We start from the raw sequence: 21,308 nt of genomic DNA on the forward strand, positions 1-21,308 counted from the left end.
CTGACAATGAGATCACACTAGACCAGAGGTTCTCCACAGCAGAGGAAACAGTCAACAGAGTGAAGAGACAGCTTGAAAAACTAAAGGCTATGTCACTCAACTATTCCACAGACAAGAGGATAAATAGCCCATATATAAAGAACTCAAAAAAAACTTAATAAAATAATCCAAATTAAACATGAAGAGCCCCTTCCAGCTATTCAGGAGGCGAAGGCAGAAAGATTACCAGACCCCAGGAGTTCGGGGCCAGCGTGGGCAACATAACAAGACCTCTTCAAAATAACAACAAAATAAGCAAATATTCTGAACAGATATTTCTCAAAAGAAGAAATAAAAGTAAAGGACTAGATATGAGGGCACACATCTATAATCCCAGCTACCTGAGATAAGGAAGATCAGTCTGAGACCAGCCCAGGCAAAAAGTTATCAACATACTATCTCAACACCTCACTGGACGTTGTGGCACAAACTTGCATTCCTAGCTACACGGGTGGCATAGATATGAAGATCTCAACTTGAGGCTGGCATACGATTTTATCTAAAAAATAACTAAAGCCAAAAGGACTTGGGTTATAGCTCAAGTGGTTGAGCAGTTACCCATCAGGTGCAAGGTCCTGAGTTCAAAATCCTAGTACCACCAAAAAAGCAAACAAAAAGTATACTCAGTAGCATGAGCCATCGTGGAAGAATACATCAAAACTACAATGTGGTAATACTTCAGAGGAATTTCAGTGGTTAGTATCCAAAGAAGTTTTTAAGCTTCTTTGATGGCATACTGTCCCCACGTGGGTAGGAATATAAATGAATGCAGGCACTATAGAGAACTAAAACCAGAACTACTATAGTCAGCTCTCCCACTTCCGGGTTTGTATCCAACAGACATGAAATCAACAGAGTGAAGTGATGCCTGCCTGGCCACCCTTCCATACTGGCTAAGATTCCCAATTCAGAATCAGCCCCAGTGCCATTGGCCAATTCACAGAGAAAATGTGATCGTTACAGACAGCAATGTCGGTCACCTGTCAGTGGCACTAAATGGAACTGAATGGCCTAGGTGAGGAGAAAGAAAGAAACCAAAGACCGGAAGACAAATATTGCATCCTATCTCAGGTGTGGAAGCTAGAAAATAGAACCATGATTGCTAGAGATCAAGAGAGGTGGGAGGAAGGGCACAAAACTTGGATGTGATGAACACTTGCTCAACTCCTTTAATGGAGAATAGAGGGAGGGATGGAAGCTAAGAAGGAGGGGGAGGGGAGGATAGAAGGAAGGAAAAAGAAAAGAGGCTCTGATTATCCTTGCATTCACTTTGTCTCACCGATAGCTACCGTAATTACTAGGGCACAGAACACATCATCTCTGTGTTGTCTGCTAATGTTTTGTTACTCTCTGGAGAGCACTTTGCCTGCGTCCTGTGAGCCTCTCACACAGCCTAGAATAGATATCTACCCTCTCCACGCAGGGGTGTTGTGCTCGCCTCACCTGGAGAGTGTTGCTATCTCCTGCCCCATGCTTTCTCCCCTCTGCCTCTCTGTGTGAGCCAGAATGGTCTGGTGGACCCACCCAAGCCCAGTCATGGGGAACCCCAGCATTTCCACGCTCTGTCTGTGATGCTTTCCATGACCGGATCGCAGATGGGGCGTCAGGTTTCATGGTGCATACATTTCTGCACAGAACATTCAGAATCAGATATGCCTGTCAGTCTTACCTAGCCTGTCCCACAGTTCATATTTTTTTCCATTCTGTTTATGATTTCCTTTAAATGTCAAGAATTATGATTTCATTGTAGAATTAAATGTTCTATCATTGCAGCTTTGTTTAAGTCATGTCATTTCCCATCTTGCTTGAAGACGTCTGTGGTCAGAAAAGAGGAGGCAGGGACACTTCTAGCAGGCTCTCTGTGGACACTGTCACACTTGCTGCTCAGAATACAGGGGGCAGGGAGTCCCAGAAGGTGGAAACAGGAACTGCATACACAGACAGATGGGAGGGGGTGTTCACAAAGAAGCCCACCCAGGCCACCTGCCTGGTGCTGTAGAGGGTACAGTACGCATCTCTTCTCACACTGGCCTGCAATCTCCAATCTTACTTCACAGCTATGTGACCCTGGCAAATTAAAGTCTCTCTGTGCCTCATTTCCTCCTTCTGAAAAGTACAGATAATGTAGGCCCTGCCTCTTGGGGTTGTTGGACACACTTACATTGACACATGAAGGGCTTAGTGGGACCATGGCATATGATAAGTGCTCAGTAGATGTCTATAGGAGAAAGACAGGACCCTACCAGACACACACACACACACACACACACACACACACACACACACACACACACACACACCTTGCCCTGCAAGAGCAACAGGCGTCAGTCATGAGTAATTTAACTGCTACTGGGCTGGGTGAGAGGAAGGGGCCTGCTACCTTACCCCTATGGTGCATGAGTGACACCACTGCGGCCAAAATAATTTTTTAATAAATGAAGTTATTAATTCTCAAGTTGCATACTATATTAATATTATACAAATGTAAGGGGAAAGTATCTCTAGAGATAAGAAAGGAAGAACAATAAAATGACCACTGCAACAGGAAGGCATTAAGTATCATAACAACTAGACAGATAATGAAAGCAAAAATAGTGGACATAAATAAAGATGTAGTGTGAAATAAAAGAAGGAGAAAATCAGGTATGTGATAAAGACAGAATCGAGAGAACCAGACATTGAGAGCGGAGAGCAGTTAGCCTCAAAAGCACCTCAGTACCTTCCTTCATCCCATCCCCTCACTACCCACCTAATTCTGAGGAAGGTCATCAGCTACCTGCAACAGTGGGATTTTTAAGCTAGCCATCTTCCCACAGAAATGCTCTGCACCAACCACTATGTCTTAAGTCAGTCAGTTCCCCTTGTGGCATTGAGTCTCTGCAAATTCTTTTCTAACTACTCTTCTCCTGTCTCTGTTTGTTCCATGCTAAGCAGATGGCCCAGAAATTAGCCAAAAGCAGGAAGAAGGTGCAGTACAAACAACTTCATCAGCTTGGTTGTTATGCCTGTCCTTTCCATTTGTTTATGTTTTGCCTTTTTTTGTTTAATTTCGTGTTTTTGTTTTCTGCATCCAGCAAAGTTTTCGTTCCGATTTCTTTTATGAACCGCCCCATAAGCCAGCCTTTCTCAAAACTCAGTTGCCTAAAATGGCCATTTTTCTGTTGCTCATAAGTCATTTCACTTGAGCGGAAGGATGGGGAGCAGATTGCAGATGCTAAATGAACCTTGATGGGTAGTGTGGAAGGAGCAATGAGGTGGCAGGGACATTTGGGTCTAATCAATAACTGATTTGGGGATTTGTCAGATTGCTGGATGCAAAAAAGAAAACTCGCTAATAACCACACATATGCCAAGTTCAGCCTTGAACGAACCAGACTGCGCTTGTTTGGGTTGTGGGGCTTCTGGGTGCTTCTGAGCTAGCTATTCCCTGGATGTGAGGCATTATTGGGGTTCCTTGTTAACAGGGTGGCTGTGGTGACGGTGGTGTGTGCCTGGGAAGACCCTCTTACCAGAACTGCAGCCAAGGGGCTTGGCTTGTACCTCCTATAAGCACTTCAGCGGCCCAAGTAGGGCAAGACTCAAAGTGACTCTCCCGGGGCCTTCGCTAACCTGCCATTTGCCTTTCCCCGCTAGTCTCTCAACCTTGCAGAAGGAGGCCCCTCGTCATCTTGGTTCCGAGTCAGATCTGCTGCCCTGAGGTGCCATGTGCACAAGGGAGGATGTGGGGGCCTGTGCATCAGTGACCCGAGATGCCCACCCCGTCTGTGTGTCCATCCCCTGTAGGCCTCCTTCCCCCTGACCAATTGAACCCAAAGTTTGTGTTGCCGTTCTGGTGGCTGTGTCTTGGTTGCCTCTGTGTGTGTGTGTGTGTGTGTGTGTGTGTGTGTGTGTGTGTGTGTGTGTGTGTACACGCGTGCTAACCTTTGGGTCAGGATACTGTAGTGAATATTTTCTTTCCTCCTCAGGCTCCTGAAGGGGAATCTCAGCCTATGACCGAGGTCGACCTCTTCATTTCTACCCAGAGAATCAAAGTGTTGAACGCCGACACCCAGGTACTAGCTGGTCACTCACCCTTCCTGGGGTTTTGGTCAGCAGCACTGGGCGATGTGCTGTGCCCTGTGCCTGGGCCATGGCCTGGCTATCCCTAGACACTGGGCACCACACAAGCCAGAGGCCTTTCACTGCCATGCCTGCTACTAAGTAAGCTCAGAGGAGAAATGAAAATGGGGGTGTTGTTTCTTCTTCCCTGTACAGCTGTTGATTCTAAGAAATGTTGTTTCAAATCAACACACACATGCACATGCACACACACACAGCAACTGTGCTATTTAGATATTTACCTTCCTTTTAACTTTACCACCAGAGAGATGCTACTGATGGGAAAATGTTTCCGATTTTCTTATTTTGTTTCGACTGCCACAGATGATTTCTTGCTCTCAGTTAACCACGGAGAGGCCTGTGGGCCCCCCTAGTGGGTGTCATGAATCTGCCAACGAGGTATGAGCCCACTCTGACTGTGGGGCATACTTGGCTAGGCCGGGTGGGGGGGGCCACTCCTGGGTCTTGGGGCCCTGGGCCAGGCTGACCTGCCACTCCTGCTCCAGGAGACAATGATGGACCATCCCCTGAGGACCATCTCCTACATCGCCGACATCGGGAACATTGTGGTGCTCATGGCTCGTCGGAGGATGCCCCGCTCCAACTCTCAGGAGAACGTGGAGGCCTCCCACCCGGCGCAGGACGGAAAACGACAATACAAGATGATCTGCCACGTCTTTGAGTCAGAAGACGTAAGTGTGGACCTCCCCATCTCTTTCTCTCTCTAGGTGACCTGAATAGCCGGCCATCACAAAGAGACCCTTCAATCTGTGAAACTCACCACACGTGACACATACATTTATTGTGATTTATTACGTGTCTACTATATGTCAGACACTGTTCCAGGGATAAGGAGAGAAGGTTGATGCAACATACAAGGCACTCATTATGTGAGCTGAAGGGGGACGCTAAATAACTAGATAAATACACTTGCAGTAAAACTAGAAATGAAGAATGGTTTACTGAAAGGTAAAAACGGGGTCAAGTAGATGATCGACAAGCAGGTGAAGAGAGACCTGAATGAAGGAAGAATTAGAACAAGTGCAAAGGCCCTCAGATCGGGGCCTGCTGCATTTGTTTGAGAAGGGTAGAAATGAAAGGCTGTGGAGCTTGAGTGAGAAGAAGAATGGGAACAGTTCTGTCTCAGTGGAATTGTAGCTGATTGCCCAAGCAGGTCTCACCTGAGCTCTAAGGTGCTCAAAAAGGACAGCTCGTGCCTGTGCAGAGCTGCCTTATGGAGTTCCTGGAGGACTAGCATCATTGCCTCCAACAGGCAGAGTACCAAATGGTAGGAGCATTGCCCACCCAACCCAGTCCTCCTCCATCACCACGCTGAGGGCTCTTAGCATCCACCCCATGCCAACTCTGAGCCTCATGGCCTAGCTTGTCCCCAGAAGGCCACGTCAGAGCCACGCACTATGCTCGGTTCTTTTGAGAGCAGGGAGCCCTGTGTGTCTAGGAGAAACAAACAAAAGTCATTCTTGTCCAGAATTCACCTAGCTGTGGTCACTGGTTTTCCTCCAGGAAATGAGAAAGACACCCCTTCTTTTCTCCAGGAAACCACACTGTCACGGCTGCACAGTCACAGCCAAGGAAGACAATGACACTGTCAAACTCTTACTGGCCTGGACACCTAGCAAGCAGTCCCCCACGCCAGCAGTCTCTCTCCCTGCCATTTTCTAATGCTGTGCTCTTCAAAGAAGTCAAACATGCTGACCAGACAGTCAGCTGTAGAAGGTGCTCAGAGAGCCCGTGGGTTATAGTGTAGAATGCTAAGGCTGTAGAAAAGGTAGCCTTTGGTCTGCTTACAGGCTTGATGCTCTCTGCAGGACTCTCTCTCTCGCCTCCACCAGCCTAGGAGCCCACAACAGTTTTTCCCCTCGAGTTTTAATTTTGTTTTGTTTTTGCTCCACTAGGGGAATAATGGAAAGAATAGAGAAGCAGGATAAGAGTGAACCGAACCACTAACACCTTTCCTATTCACAGTGTACAAGCACATGAACAACTGCAGGGACATTTGAAATTGTACGGGATGCCTTACTGTGGAGGCCTGTCTTTTATGTGACAGGAGATCCGGCATCTCTGACTATGATTGTCCACTAAATGCCAGGAGCTTCCTTATGATCATTTGCATAAGCAGAGAGTTCTCCTGGAAGCAAGCACTGGTGCCCCTGTATAGAACCACTGTCTAGGGCCATGTCCAACCCCAGGAGGAAGTGTCTGGTGGGGACGGGCTTCAAGTGTCCACCTATAGCACTGCTTGCTGATAGCCATCTTCTCTCCTGGCTGCTCCCCCAGGCCCAGCTGATCGCACAGTCTATAGGGCAGGCATTCAGTGTGGCATACCAGGAATTCCTCAGGGCCAATGGAATTAACCCCGAAGACCTCAGCCAGAAGGAGTACAGTGACCTGCTCAACACCCAGGACATGTACAACGATGACCTGATCCACTTCTCCAAGTCAGAAAACTGCAAAGATGTAGGTACTTCCCTAGTCTTCCACCACTCTCTTTCTCCTATCCACCCCTCTCCCTCCGCCAGACACACAGGCTGTGCTGTCTGGGTGAGGGATTCCTTACTGTGAGGAGTGTGACAGGGCACCCTGTGGCAGCTCACAAGTATCTGGGGCTCCTTCCATGGAACCCTGTAATTAAGTGCCCCTGTGAGTGGAGTTGATAGAAGAGGCAGCATGTTCTCTGTGCCCAGGAATATGAAGTTGTACTTTCAGTGAGTTCCAAGGCCACCCTTGGACCTGACGTCTTTCCTGGGGAGGCCCACAGACTAGGTAAGGGCACTGGGACAGTGACAATATGGGGTCAAGAACTGGTCAAAGCTCAACAGATCGGATCTTGAGATGATAGATGGGGGCTCCCCTCATTCAGGTCACACTCTCCAAGACTGCAGGGAAAGACAGGGCTATCCAACCTGTCAGGAGGTCACATGGAATGTGCAGGAGCAGGCAGAGCACAGGAAAGAAATAACCATAGGGATGCCTGATGGTCAGAAGGCTCCAGATTTGCCAAGGAGTTGGTAAAGATGTGACCTGGCTGGAGAGAGGGTAGGCATAGGAAAAGAGATGGAGAGATCCACACAAAATCTCAGGTGAAAACCTAAGCACCTGCAAGTCCAGCCAAAGGGTCAGGGTTTTGCCCCAGAGATAAAAAGATTAATGGACATCCTTGGGTGTTCAGTAAAGGTTCTCAGATTGGCATCCCAGAAGCAGAGCTTAAGATTAGGCTTCTTGTTGCGGTTGATTACAGAGAACCTGGATGAGGGGGATCACGGTGATCTTATTGGCATGAACTGCCTTCTGATCCAAGGGAAGGACTGGGTACTGATTGCAGGATAGACTCCAGCCACCTTGGGACAAAGATGCAGGCAGGTCTTAGAACTCTGTATCTCTCGTTGGTCAAGGATGGGCAGGGGCCAGATTGGTTTGCACCATAGGCCAGGTGGCTCTAACAACAGGTAAGAATTGCCTCTCAGTGCTGAAGGCGGTTACCAGGGCAAGATGGAGGCATTGGTAGTGAGTGCCATCTACAGGCCTTGAGGGAAGTGTCTGTGCTGAGCCTCCCCGCTTGGCTTACAAATAGCTCTTCTCCCCATATCTTCTGTGAATTTATTTTGGACATGGGAATTTTGAATGTCAACGACAGCATAGGAAGCTCTGTAGAATGGGGAAATCTGTGCATAAAATAATGGCAAAAGCCATTACTAGAAGCCTAACGGGCTACCAAACTCTCACCAACAGAGCCCCATTTTCCCGGACATGGGGGATGACAAACGTTAATAATGACACCGGTAATATGTAATATGTAATATAATAACGAAGTCAACCCAGTGCCCTTGTGGTTGTAGGTGTAGCCCAGATTGCTAATAGGAAGCAGGATAGATGACAAAACCTAGTGTGAAGTTGTGTGTGACGTGTTTTCCCTCAGACTGCAGAGGCCACGCAATGTGGAAGAAGGCAGGACCTCACCTGGGGAAATGGCTCTGATTTCTGCCGATGCCTCACAGGGCTGTGATCCCAGGCTTTCTAAGTGGGTTTCCTCCCTTCAGGTTTTCATCGAGAAGCAGAAAGGAGAAATCCTGGGAGTGGTGATTGTGGAGTCTGGCTGGGGATCCATCTTGCCAACCGTGATCATAGCCAACATGATGCACGGGGGCCCTGCGGAGAAGTCGGGGAAGTTGAACATCGGGGACCAGATTATGTCCATTAACGGCACCAGCCTGGTGGGCCTGCCTCTGTCCACATGCCAGAGCATTATTAAGGTACCCAGACATGAGAAAAGCTTCCTTACATGATAGACCTGAAATGATGTGAATCATTCCATATGTGAATACGTTTTAAGTTCAGGCACCAAAGAAAATACTAGGTGCCAATGACTCACACCTGTAATCCTCACTACTCAGGAGGCTAAGATCTTAGGATCAAAACTAGCCCAGAAAGGAAAGTCCATCATGACATTCTTATTTCCAGTTGACTACCAAAAAGACTGAAATGGAGCTGTGGCTCAAATGGCAGAGTGCTGGTCTTGAGGGGGAAGGAAAAAAAAGCTCAAGGATAGTACCTACGAAGCCCAGAATTTAAACTCCAGAACTAGCACCATAGAGTCTATATTCGTTACTATTACATATTCTCTCAAGGTTGTCTTTAGATCAGGAATAGTAGATTTGTCTCAGACAATACCACTTATCTAAAACCAAAACCATTGCAAGTATATCAATCATAGCACTCTACCACTAAGCCCAGGCTCAGCCTCAGCAGAATTTTCCCCAGCTCAGTAATCCAGGCCGTCTTTTATAGCAGTCACTTCGATGAGCATGAGACGATTTATCATCCTTAAGCTGGGCACCAGTGGCTCAACGCTAGAATCCTAGCTACTCAAAGAGTCTTGAGATCTGAGAAAGCCACCCCAGTCATGAAATCTGTGAGGCGCTTATCACCAGTTAACTACCAAAAAAGCTGGAAACGGAGCTGTGACTCAAGTGGTAGAGTGGTAACTTTGAGCAATAAAGCTCAGGATAGTGTCTAGGCCCTGAGTTCAAGAGCCCTAGGACTCTCAGACACACTCTTGAATGCATGTGTGCATGCTCTCTCTCTCTGTCTCTCTGTTTGTCTATCTGTCTCTGTCTCTCTGTGTCTGTCTGTCTCTCTCTCTCTCTCTCTCTTTCCCCCTCCCCCCTCTCTCTCTGTCATGGGAATGATTCAAATCAGAGAATACTATGATGCAAGTTAAGTTCCTCTTTCTCCCAAAGGCTGCTGGCAACTTGTCATGAAAAGAAACCTCTATTACAGTCCATGCATTTTTTTTCATATAATTACTACTTGTTCAACTAGAACTGATGCCATTATATAGACCAAGAAGAGCTACTCAAAAAGAAATTAAATATAAATTTTGTGGGGAAGAAATTCAATTTTCTCTTTAGCAATAGAGCATCTGTGCTGGCTTTTCAGCACACAGGTACTTGCAGGTTGTATGGCCAGGCTGACTGCAGTATCTGTAGGCCAAGATCTTGATACCCAGACTGTGGTACTGTGGGCAGATTGGTGCACAGTTTTCCTTGGTCTCAGATTTCCTGAAAGGCTGTTAGAACCCAGGTCTGGGAATGAACAAAAGGACCATACCATCATCCATGCTGAGCAAACAAGAAGCATGAAATCCAGCATTCTCATCTGAGCAGGGAGCAGAGCGGGCAAGTGGCATGGTAAAGCACTGCTTTGCCTTCCATGAATAAATTCCACCTCTTGCTTAATACACACTCAAGTATCACTTAATTACAGAGCAATGTATTCCAAGAAGTACTCTGTTTAAGTGATTCTGTCATCTCTGCCAACATCATTGAGTTTGTCTGCAGATCTCAGTCAGTTGTTGATGTGGCCTTGGATGCAACCAGGAGGCACGTTAATCACCTCTTCGGGCCTGTCAATGTCACACGCATACTGTCGGAGAGTAAACCATGGTTGCACTTTTAATAACTAGGAGTGCATAGTAATATATCAACAAAAGTATAGCACAATTAATACAGCAAGCAGCAACAGTAGAGTATTACATCTTCTCAGGGAATGGGCTATCCCTTGATGCAGCAGCACAGCACATTTCCACCATCATCACCATAAGAGGAACAGCTGTACTGCAAGTTAGGATGGTTACAGTGTCACTGGGTGGGGGTTTTCATATGGGACCTTGCTATACATGTAGCATGTGACACAGATTAAAGACTGGCATTTAGACATTGGTAACGGTATCGTTTAGGGGCTGAGTTTCAGCTGAAACATGCAGAACTAGAATGTACAGATACTTGGGGGTGAGAATTATATATCACTGAGAGGACTGCATGGCCTGATAGCAACCTAAAGACAAAAGGCTGGCAAGAGTGAGAAGAAGAAATATCTTGTAGGATGATGTCGAAGGAGAAAAATCTGTGTTGGTAGCCAAAGCACAGTAGCATTCTGGAGTCTCCGCTGGAATTGATAAACAGTGAAGTGGGCATTAAGTTCCAGGGTTGGGGCCTGAGCCTGACCTGAGGGTGCTGCTCTTGTATTGCTATGGTGATGTGGAGAAGAGATGAGTAACTCAAGAGATAGAAGCAGGAACACCCCAGATTGGCATCTCTCAGTCCCCAGTGAACAAGTTAGTCATTGAACATGTTATATGCACACGTGAGAACCACAAGGAGCTGTGTTATCCAGAGAAACAGCAAGTGTATAATCCTTGGGCTCCATCTATGAAGGGAAGTGACCAGATAGCCACATCAGTGAAAGGCTGTGTGCTTCCTGAGCGTGCACATGGCTTAGCTTACCACACTCTCACAATAGCCCCCCCATGGGACCAGTCCCAGTGTATCATCTATTGTATAAGTTAGGGCACAGGCAGGTGATCTATTGCACAGCTCGTCATTGGTAGAGCTTCACCACTCGGCCAGTGAACAGCTTGACTCCAATACAGAGCCATCCAGGAAAGGCCTAGAGACAATCTTAGCGCCCATGCCCCCCACCCCCACCCCTTGAGGAGAAGGTTACCACAGGCATCCGAAGCTGCAGGGATTGGAGTTCAGATGCCAAAGAGGGAGATCAGTGAGAGGTACATTGTGTGAGGAGTCGACCTGGATCTGGGAAGACACCGGAGTGGAGAGAAATCTTGTAGACTCTGTATGCACCTTCCACAAGCATCTGAGGGGATAAGAGTAGGTGGAGGTAGAGCCTTGGGAGGTGATGAGATCGCAGGATGGAGTCCTCATGAATGCTCTCTGGGTCCATGAGATCCTGGCTTCAAGACAGAAATATTTGTTGATGGTAAGGTACCTGGTCTGCAGCCAGCTGAGACAGGAGGACAGATGGAGATGAGGAGGATCAGGAGTGTGCTAGAACTGGCCAGCTCTGCATCCGTGTCTGGTCAGCTCACGAGCCATTCTTAGGACAGACCGTGGGGGGTGGCCACAGCCAGGTTCACACAGCCGAGCCTTTGAAGGCATGGATTCTCACTCAGGACCCTCAGCTGGCCAAGTGAATCCTGATCCTCCCTTCCACCCCTCCCTGTCACTCCACAAAGGACACAGACGAGGTGAGTAGTCTGGGCAGGCTTCTGCTGTGTTCTGATAGACAAGAACTTCCTAGGAAGGGTTTGTTTGAGCCCGGCACACTGTAATCCTAGCCACTCAGGTGGGTGAGATCTGAGGATCACGGTTCAAAGCCAGCTTTGTCAGGAAAGTCTATCAACAAACTACTCAGAAAAAGCCAGAATTGGTGCTGTGGCTCAAGTGGTAAAGCAGTAACCTTGAGGGAAAATAAATCTCAGGGACAGCACTTAAGCCCTGAGTTCAAGCCCCAGGACTGGCACAAAAAAAAGGAAAAAGAGAGAGAGAGAGAGAGAGACAGAGAGACAGACAGAGAGAGAGAGAGAGAGACAGAGACAGAGACAGAGACAGAGACATAGAGAGGTGGGGAGAGGAAAAGAGGGAGAGAGATTTGTTTGAGTAACTGAAATTTGATGTCAATAAATGGGGTGTCTGTGGAGTGAGATGAAAGAGACATCACCAGTGAAGATGGAGCATAAGAAAACCACTATGCTCATGGCTGCCTTCAGCGCTAATCCACACAGCTAGTGGACCCCAGTGAGAAGCTGCTGAGCAACCTCAGTGCCTGGGGTTGTGAGGCTTTGTTGATGCCCATCTGTGGGATATTCATATTGCCCAGTGTAAGCAGCTTAGGACCACCGGTTCCGAAGGCAGACGACCTTTCAGTAGGTGTAGCACTATTTCTTTTTAATTCCCTGGACAACACTCCCCTGAACTGCCTGCACCCAGACAGCTGGTTGTGCTGCCCCAGTGGGCCCTTGGAGGCTATGGGGGAACATCTGGGCCCCAAAGCCTTGCTGTCCTGTCTTCGCCTCTAGCCAGCAGCTCACATGCTGATAAGCCAGTGCCTGCCGTGGCTCATGCCAGTCACCCAGGGCTCCTGTTAAAGCACACTATGGACTTGGCAGGTCTCAAGTGGGCTCTGCAGTTGCAGCCAGCTCCTCAGGTTGAGGGCCTCACTGGTCTTCTGGCTATGCTCGGGAGCAGGAGTCGAAAGCCAAGTGTTGCCATTTCAATGCAGGTTGACTTCTTGTGTACCCAGGCCATAGGAAGTAAAATTTTCTTTCTAGAGTTAGAGAAATCAATCTTTCCTCCTAGCTCTTATTTTTGCCATTACGATTCATTCCTAAAGCATCTGTACTGATAGTCGAGATGTTTGCATCTGTGTCTGCTCATCTCTTGCTCCTGCCCTCTGGATTTTTGTTTGTTGTTTTTTTTTTTTCTTTGAGCCCAGATTCCCTCTCCTTCCCAGATCACCAAGGGTGTGCTTCTCCTGTTGCTATGGAGACCATTCTGGCTTCTTCCCCTCCCACTGTATTCTTTAATTTACTGCACCATTCCACAGTTGTCATGGGGATGGAGACATTTATTTAATTGGCACTTCCAATAAAATGGCCACTAAGAAAGCTAAGTTAATGAGACCCAACTTAAAACACTGATTAGGAGCAACAGAGAAAATACATGGTCCGGTGATTTTTAAATTGCTGTTTCTCTACACTTCATCTTGCAGCACATTTCCCCCTGTCTTGAAATTCTTCTGCGGAGAAACCTATTTAAGGCAACTTAAATCAATCCACATGAAAAGAAGAAAAAAAAAAAAAAAAAAAAAAACAAGTCCACCCAAGCAGCGTAAACGTATGGGGGAATGCAGAAAATGGGTCGTTCTCCTGCTTTTCAGTATGTTCTGTAACGTTTCTCAACTGCATGATAGTTAATGGGTGTGAACATTAAAGCAGGTGGCTTTCTCTGGAGAATTGATTTTAAGAAGATCCTACCTTAACTGTCTCTTAGCTTTAATTTTCCACAAATCCCTCATGTCATGGTCCACGATTGGGGTGGAGGGTTATAAAGAGACTCAGGCTACCACTGTTTCCTGTTGTCCCATCTTAGTTGTGACATTGTCTTTTGTTCAGCTCTCCTCCGAATTCCATGAGGCCCAGAGACAGCTAATTCCACCTAATCTCCAGGGAGACACACACACACACACACACACACACGTAGTACTGGGTGTTTAAGTTCAGGGATTCTTGCTTGCTAGGCAGGTGCTCTACTGCTGAACTATACCTCCAGCCTTGCACATTCTGTTTGGTTTTATTAAGCTCATGCCTCACGTATATTCACCTATTTTACACCTCCCATCATAGCCCGGATGACAACAGTGCATCAATACTCTCACCTTCTTCCTTTGAGATAAAGTCTCGTGGACTTTTCTACTTGGGCTGTCCTAGAAGCATACTCCTCCTACACACACACACACACATACACACACACACATGCAGACACACAGACACGCAGATAGACATACACACATGTATTGATGTGAGAAAGTACTGTGACTTTGCAAGCAGGTGTGGGGTTAAAGCTGGCTGCGTGTGAGCTTGACTGAGTCACTAGGTAGTTTATCTCCTATAAAATGGGTTGATTGTAACTGCCAGTTTGCCAAAGACATTAAGGAAATAGTTCTTGTGAATGCCTAGGTGGTGCCTTGCAGAGGTCAGGCTTCGCTGGTAGGTGGTTACTCCTGGCGTTTCCAGGGGTATCCATACATAGTTCATACATGGAGATGACTCAGCCAGTCGGCCCTCCTACAGACTGTCCCCCCCCCAACTTTGCTAGGACTGCTGTAAGAGAGGCATGAGGCATAACTGGCCATTTGCAGCTCTGAGTGCCTCTTAGAGAGTTTAGATTTGGGGGCAGGGACAGGGAAGACAATGTGTACAGCGACAGCCCTCTCTGTCCTAAGGAAGCTTGGGAGAGCAGAACGAGCAGGCCTGCTCTGCTGTCAGTGAACATGTCTTTTGTTGGGAGTCACTGCTGGAGTTATACTTGACTTGGGTCTCTCCTGGCCCAGACAGAGTTGTTCATTCTTCAGCTTTCAAATACCCGCTCCCCCCTCCCCAAAGGAAAATGGCACAAGCCATGTGACACTTTTTCCTGTAGTTGCACTTTTACTCTGATCCCTTAAATAGCCTGATTCCCAAAATGAAGATGTTGCCTGCAGCAAACAGCAATTGGCATAGAGTGAAGAGTTCTACCTTAACCTAGCTGTTTCTTCCCAGACTGAGGAGGCCTGGAAGAGGGGGTGCTACCAGCTCTGCCCCAAGACTGCCCCAGGTGCTTTTACTTTCTATCTATCTCGGAGGTCACCAGGTGTGCTGTGCTTTGTTCTTGCGGCAGGGCTTGAAGAACCAGTCCCGAGTAAAGCTGAATATCGTGCGCTGCCCTCCCGTGACCACGGTGTTAATCAGAAGGCCTGACCTCCGCTACCAGCTGGGCTTCAGTGTCCAGAATGGAATCGTAAGGACAGCTCGCTTCGCACCCTCTTCCCAGTGGTGACAAATGAAAATGTAGCGCTGTTGCGTTTCTTGTCTTTAAACCAGTCCATTCCCCGAAAGCATGCATCAGGAAGGAGATGTGGGGATCTTTTCATCTTGCCTCTGGAGAGGGTTACTTAGAGATTGAACATGGCTTGGCCAGCTCTCAGCATGTCCTCCCGGACCCTTGCTTATAGCTCCGGCATACCTAGAAGCCTGAAGGGCCCTCACTGTGCAAAGCACACAGTCTTGTAAGTCTTGCCTGCGTCTGCCATAGCATAAAGATGCATATGTACTCAAGTTGCCTGGCTGCACTGTCACAAAAGCCATCTCGGCCAGGAGCTGCTGGTTCATGCTGGTAATCCTATAGCTACTCAGAAGCCGGAGACCTGAGGATCAAAATTCAAAGCCAGCCTGAACAGGGAAGTCTGAGAGGCTCTTATCTCTAATTAACCATCCAGAGAAGCTGGAAGTGGAGCTGTGGCTCCAAAGGTAAAGTGCTAGCTAGCCCTGAGCTCAGGGACAGCACTCACTCCCTGAGTTCAAGCTCCACAACTGGCACACTCATATACACATATATTGCATACGTATATATGTATGTATGTATGTATGTTACAGGTGTGAGCCATTGGGGGTGTGTGTGTATATATGTACACACATAGATATACACACATATGGATCAAGGGGATGTAGAGACCTGGCATATATTTATATATACACTATATATAAAGAGAGAGAGTATATCAATGGTTCACACCTGTAATCTTAGCTGCCCATAAAAACTGGAATCTGAGAACTGAGGTTCAAAAGCCTGCCTGAAGCAGGAAAATCTATAGACTTATCTCCAATTAATTACCAAGAAGTCAAAAGTAGAACTGTGGCTCAAGTGATAGAGTACTAGGCTTCAGGACACACACACACACACACACACACACACACACACACACACACACACAGAGCCACTGCCCAGGACCTGGTTTGGAGTCCCATTGTAGGCACACATGTGCATATGCGCACACAAAAGCCAGTCTTTGGTCATTTCCGTAAAATGCACGCAGGCGACTGGACCAGGGAGAGATGTGAAGTCATCAGAGTTCAGCCTGCCATGAAGTCTAGCAGACTATGCAGACTGCTCAGAAACGAGGCAGCCGTGCGCACCTCGCTCAGGCCTGCAGGGCCTGGTACTCGTGAAAGCACCTGGGAAATCTAATGGCTCATGCCTTGCCAGGGAGTCATCTTCTCAGAGGCCTGTGAGCCACTGGGGTCCCACGTTGGCTAGCCAGCCTTCCCCGTGCACCCCTGAGATGCAGTGCCGCCTGCCATCTGTAACCTGGTGTTTGGTCCTGGTAGATCTGTAGCCTCATGCGAGGAGGGATAGCAGAGCGAGGAGGCGTCCGCGTGGGACACCGGATCATCGAAATCAACGGCCAGAGCGTCGTGGCTACTCCCCATGAGAAGATCGTCCACGTCCTCTCCAATGCTGTGGGGGAGGTAGGAGGAGGTCCAGGGTAGGACAGGGACAAAGCATGCTGCCCTGTGCCCCTCACCCTGTATCAGCCCCGACAGACCTTTCAGGAACTTTCCAGAGTCTCCTTTCCCCTCCCATTTGCTCAAAAAACAGAACCATCTATTTGAACCCAAGGTGAACCCCATTGGGAGATGATTTAACTGACGCCCTTCTGTAATGAGAAGTTGAGTCACCTTTGACCTTCTCTCCCAGGATTACTTTATTATTATTATTATTATTATTATTACTATAGCATTGAACTGCTTAGCTCTGGGGCTCCCCAAGTTTTCTCCGTTCCTCACCCCAAATGTGCTTGGAAGACATAAATCTCAGACTCAGGTCTTATAACTCAGTGGTGCTCAGAGGCATCTCCTTGGCCCAGCCTTGCCTGAAATTCACATTGCAGGGCTAGGGCACATTGCCAAGAGATCATATGGGGTTGGGGACGGAGCAGGAACATTCAGAGGCCAGAGTCATCTCCCATTGGCAGAGCTCTCTCTTGTCACTCAGAGGACTTCTGGAGCCAAAAGCATTTGACTTTCCTTGTCACCCCTGAATTCATTAGAAAAGCCTGCAGCCTCCATACTTCCTCGAGGCCCCCCTGGAAGCCCAGGATCGAGGTGGGGGTGAGGAGGGAGGTGGTCATGGAATTCCCTCATGTACGGTCCCACCAGCTAACATGGCTATTTGACCTCAGATCCACATGAAGACTATGCCGGCGGCCATGTACAGACTGCTGACGGCCCAGGAGCAGCCCGTGTACATCTGAGCGCCCCTGGCAGACACGTGCATGGAGGACTGCCTCACCGTGGTTGTGTTTCTCGTGCTGCATCGTGTGTCCATGAGACATTTCCCTCTCACTCCCAACGTCGGGCTTAACACAGGAAGAGAAGAATCCACAAGGACCTCTTGACTCTCTGTCTCTCTCCCTTTCCCTCTTCCTCCTCTTTCCTACCCGGGAAGTCTGCCCTGTGCTCCCTGGACAACCAGCACCCATCTGATCTGGCCAGGTGTGTCCTGGAGTTCCTCCAGGAGCCCCAAGGTGGCCGTCACCAATGGGGGGGCCCCAGGCCTCCCAGGGGCAGGGCAGCACAGCCCCCCTGCTGGTGGCTGCCCCCTCCCCTTGTTTGATGAGCCACGGCAGCGAGGGACAGCGACATTCTTCATGGTCTGTCTGCCCTTCCCACCATGGAATGGGGACGCCATAGATGATTTCTGCCTAGAATTTCTGAGCCAGCCTTGTCCATAGCTGGTTTGGGTTTTGACATATGTTCAAATACAGGCCTTCTCACCAGGCATCAAGGAGGAAATGGCAGTGTGGGCAGGGCTGCTCTCCAGGCATCAGAGCCTCTCGACCCGATTGCCCCAAGGTTACCAGTCAGGAGATAACCACAGGCAGATGCTATTGGCCTCTGTATGGCGCACATGTTTCCATAGGATCCCCTTTAACCCCCTCCCACCACCAGTGAGGTAAACTGAGTCCACAGTACCTCTCTGAGAGACCTCTTTTAGTAGCAGGAGGTCGGATACACTGGACATAGGCAGCCTTGTTGTGAGAGAGATGCCTGCGTCTCCCCAATATCACCTTGACTTCAGAGTGTCCTGTGAGCCTCCCCCGCCCCCTCCCCCACGCACATACTGGGGGCTCTCAGGTGGCTGGGCAGACATTCTCGAAAATGGTTACAGGACGATCTTGTGTGCAGTTTTCTGGCCTAAGCGCGACCAGTCTCATGCTTGGCCAGGGTCAAAGGATGTATGGTATTTAACAGGCCAGAATAGTTCAGAAATCACAAAATTAGGGGGACAACAATACCCTGAGGTTATAGCTAAGAACCCAGGTGTGTGGCTGAAGCATTGTCTTCCTGGTCAGAGCTGTCTGCTGGCGTGGAATGTTCCAGCATCTTCCACCAGGGCCTTGTGTTCCTGGACAGCGGTGTCCCCGTCCAGTGTAGATGTTTCAGGAATAGTGTCCTGAGCCACTTTCTACTTATTCTTGGTCCAAAGAGAAGTTTGTTTCTATGTGAGGTATGGTGTAGTCATTGTTTTGTGTTGTTTCTTTCTTTTCATTCATGACCTCAGTAGAGACAAGGGAAGAAAAAAAAAACGAATATATTTTGTAATATGAAGCTAGATCCCTGTTCTCTACATCTGGGATACTTATGTTGCCTCTGGGGAACTGGGAATTCAGTGAGCAAAGATGAGGTAGGATGGAGAGAGAGTGGAGAGAGTCTGGGGAGGGAGAGAAGTGAATGGGATGCCGTGAAAAGCAGGAGGCTGCGGCGGCCAGGGACCAGCAGGGCCTCTCCCTGGAGGCCTTTGGCAAGTGGAGCAAGCTCAGTGCTTGAGTGAAACCAATGGCTGAACTATCCATTTTACTGTAGGCCAGAAAGCCCCGGTGAACAGTGAGGCCGCTGTCCGCCTGGATGTCCTTTCTGGGAAGGGAAGGGGCTGCTGTGAGTATGTGAGATGGGGCAAGGAGGGGGTCAGGATGGGTGGCCTTGGACCCCTGGACCTGTTCCAAAGATGCTGAACACAGCTGTGTGCGAACCCCCAAGAGCAACCAAGCACAAATGTGAGGACCGGGAGCTATGGCGGACGTTGTATTCACTTTCCTGAAATCCACTAAAGGATTGTCTGGTGTCTGCAAGTGCCAGTGGCATGGGAGGCAGCCTGAGGCTTCTTGCAGTCTCCTTCCCATCTGCTCCTACGTGCTTGCCAGGAGCACAGTGGCAACATGGCAGAGGAGCCCCCTGTTAGCCAGGAGATAGGAATTCCACACATAAACCCTTTCCCAACCCCTGAATTCATCCAGCCAGGTATCTTTACCACCGCCCCCACCCCCCATCCCACCCCCACCCCCCACCCCCTCCAGGAGGAAGGAGAGAGAAAGCACATTCTATTCCTGTTGTGCACATTCCTGGAAAATTCTTTAAAAGGTGCTGAAAAGCCAACTTGGTGTTCTAGAGGATCAAGTAGGGTTTATACACGAGTCCTTTTGTGTGTGATCCCCAGCTCACCCAGCTGAAGCACCGACTTTTATTTTTCCCCCAGCGCTATAACCTTGGCCTGAGAGTTGGGACTCTCAATTGATATGCGTCACTCCTTGTATGCAATGTCCCCGAGGAATGGTACTGGCCTTGCCCTCCATCCCTCCCCAGCCCTTTTGTCCAGTTCTGACTGTAAATATCTCTGGATCCCACCCCTCGGGGTGAACCGTGTACAGAGCCCCCCCCCACTGCCATGTGGCACAGAGCCAACTCTGATTGCTCAGCTTCGGGGACAGACTCCCAGTTTTGCCTCCCCCCCCTTTCCCAGTTCATCCATATGACAAAACCCTGCCACCTCCTCTGCCTTCTCCAGCAGCAGCACTTCAGGGAGCCTCCATCATCCACGGGGGTGCATGCTCAGAACCCGACCCACCCCCCTCCAAAGCCCACTTCACAGGAACTCCTCCTCCCCTTGCCAGAGCAGGCTCGTAGGAGTGGAGCAGCACACGGGTTCGGGTCCTGAGCCTCGCCCATCCACACAGGCCTTCAGGGAGTTTAGAGTAACCTACTACCTCCCCCACTGCGCCTCCCTTCAGAGCCCCTGTCTGCACCCAAAGACCCCCCCCCCCAAGCCCTCCTTCGGCCTCCACCCAGCGGTGTAGCCATGATCAATGTTTACAAGCCAGGGCTAGCCTCTTTCCAACGTGTTCACTCACCTTTACCAGGCCACCTGTCGGTTTTGAGTTTCACCTCTGTCTGCTCCTTCCCTGGTTTGGGGTGGGGGGGGGGTGGGGGAGGGAGGCAAATGTCCACCTGAGCACACAACTGATTTTTCTTTCTCCCGCCATCAAGGCAATGTGTGAGGACCGTGTGGGAATGAAATCTCTTTGTACATAACTTAGCACAGCACCTAGAGTCTGAACTTGTACCCAGTCTCCTGTAAAGAGAGGTTGCACTAGAGCCTCTTGTAAAGCGTCGGGAGAAGGGATAGTATTGTATTTGTAACAATATCGTTCTTTGTATACACAGAACTCGATCTCTATTCTATAAATATAAATAAAGTATATAAATAAATCTATATCTCCACGTGAGCCTGCAATGTTGACACTGCACACACCCACTGAATGTAAACCCTCGGGCGACAGTCCGGTCATTTGTCCTGATCCCCGCCCCCCGCTCCCGACCATGGGCCACAGTCGTCTGGTTTGGGGTTGTGATGTATTTCGTGTGCTAGCTCCTTATTTAACTGAACGCTAATGTCTGTAATAAGAGTTGCTGCAACAATAAACGAGAACTTCACTCCTTGGCCCTGGCTGAGCAGTCTTGTTGTTTCGGGATCCCCGTGTGGCTTTCCTCCTGTCCTCAGGAACCAGGTATTTATTTGGTAACCCGGTCTCGGTCATAGACACAAAGGCTCTGCTCTCCTCTTAACAGCTGATGGGCCATTGTGCCACAGAAGGAACCTTCCCGATTCCATGTTTCGTATCTTCACTAATGGAATTCTTCCCATCCTCCAGGAAGCTCTCTAAAGGAGAAATGGCCTTCTTTTTTTTAAGGGCCTAAGTCAGATGGATAGTGGGAAGCACTGCACAGGACTCTGAAGTTCTGTCAGAAAGTTCTGGAAGACTTTGACCTGGTGCTCTTCACAACTATTCTTCCTAAATTTGACAACATGACCTTCCTGCTCCAGGGAGCATGTGGGGGGGGGGGAGGTAGCACCAGGTCCCCCAAATACAGTTTACAACCTGTTTCTGGAGCAGAATGTTCCAGCTTCTCTGGACACACT

General features: G+C 48.8%; 1 protein-coding gene across 1 annotated transcript in view; it reads left to right on the plus strand.

Moving 5' to 3' along the window:
• Apba1 (amyloid beta precursor protein binding family A member 1) overlaps nucleotides 1-20,828 on the plus strand; it is a 197,902-nt gene extending 177,074 nt beyond the window's left edge. The window contains exons 6-14 of the mRNA XM_090329671.1: nucleotides 2,974-3,006; nucleotides 4,005-4,091; nucleotides 4,462-4,536; nucleotides 4,644-4,829; nucleotides 6,436-6,615; nucleotides 8,196-8,408; nucleotides 14,892-15,011; nucleotides 16,379-16,519; nucleotides 17,233-20,828. Of these exons, the coding sequence (XP_090185797.1) occupies nucleotides 2,974-3,006; nucleotides 4,005-4,091; nucleotides 4,462-4,536; nucleotides 4,644-4,829; nucleotides 6,436-6,615; nucleotides 8,196-8,408; nucleotides 14,892-15,011; nucleotides 16,379-16,519; nucleotides 17,233-17,304 (1,107 nt within the window). The 3' untranslated portion in view covers nucleotides 17,305-20,828. The remainder of the gene's footprint in view (nucleotides 1-2,973; nucleotides 3,007-4,004; nucleotides 4,092-4,461; nucleotides 4,537-4,643; nucleotides 4,830-6,435; nucleotides 6,616-8,195; nucleotides 8,409-14,891; nucleotides 15,012-16,378; nucleotides 16,520-17,232) is intronic.
• The last annotated feature ends 480 nt before the right edge of the window (nucleotides 20,829-21,308 follow it).

Source organism: Megascapheus bottae, chromosome 3, assembly GCF_031878675.1.
Source record: "Megascapheus bottae isolate mThoBot1 chromosome 3, mThoBot2.hap1, whole genome shotgun sequence".
Lineage (NCBI taxonomy): Eukaryota > Metazoa > Chordata > Mammalia > Rodentia > Geomyidae > Megascapheus > Megascapheus bottae.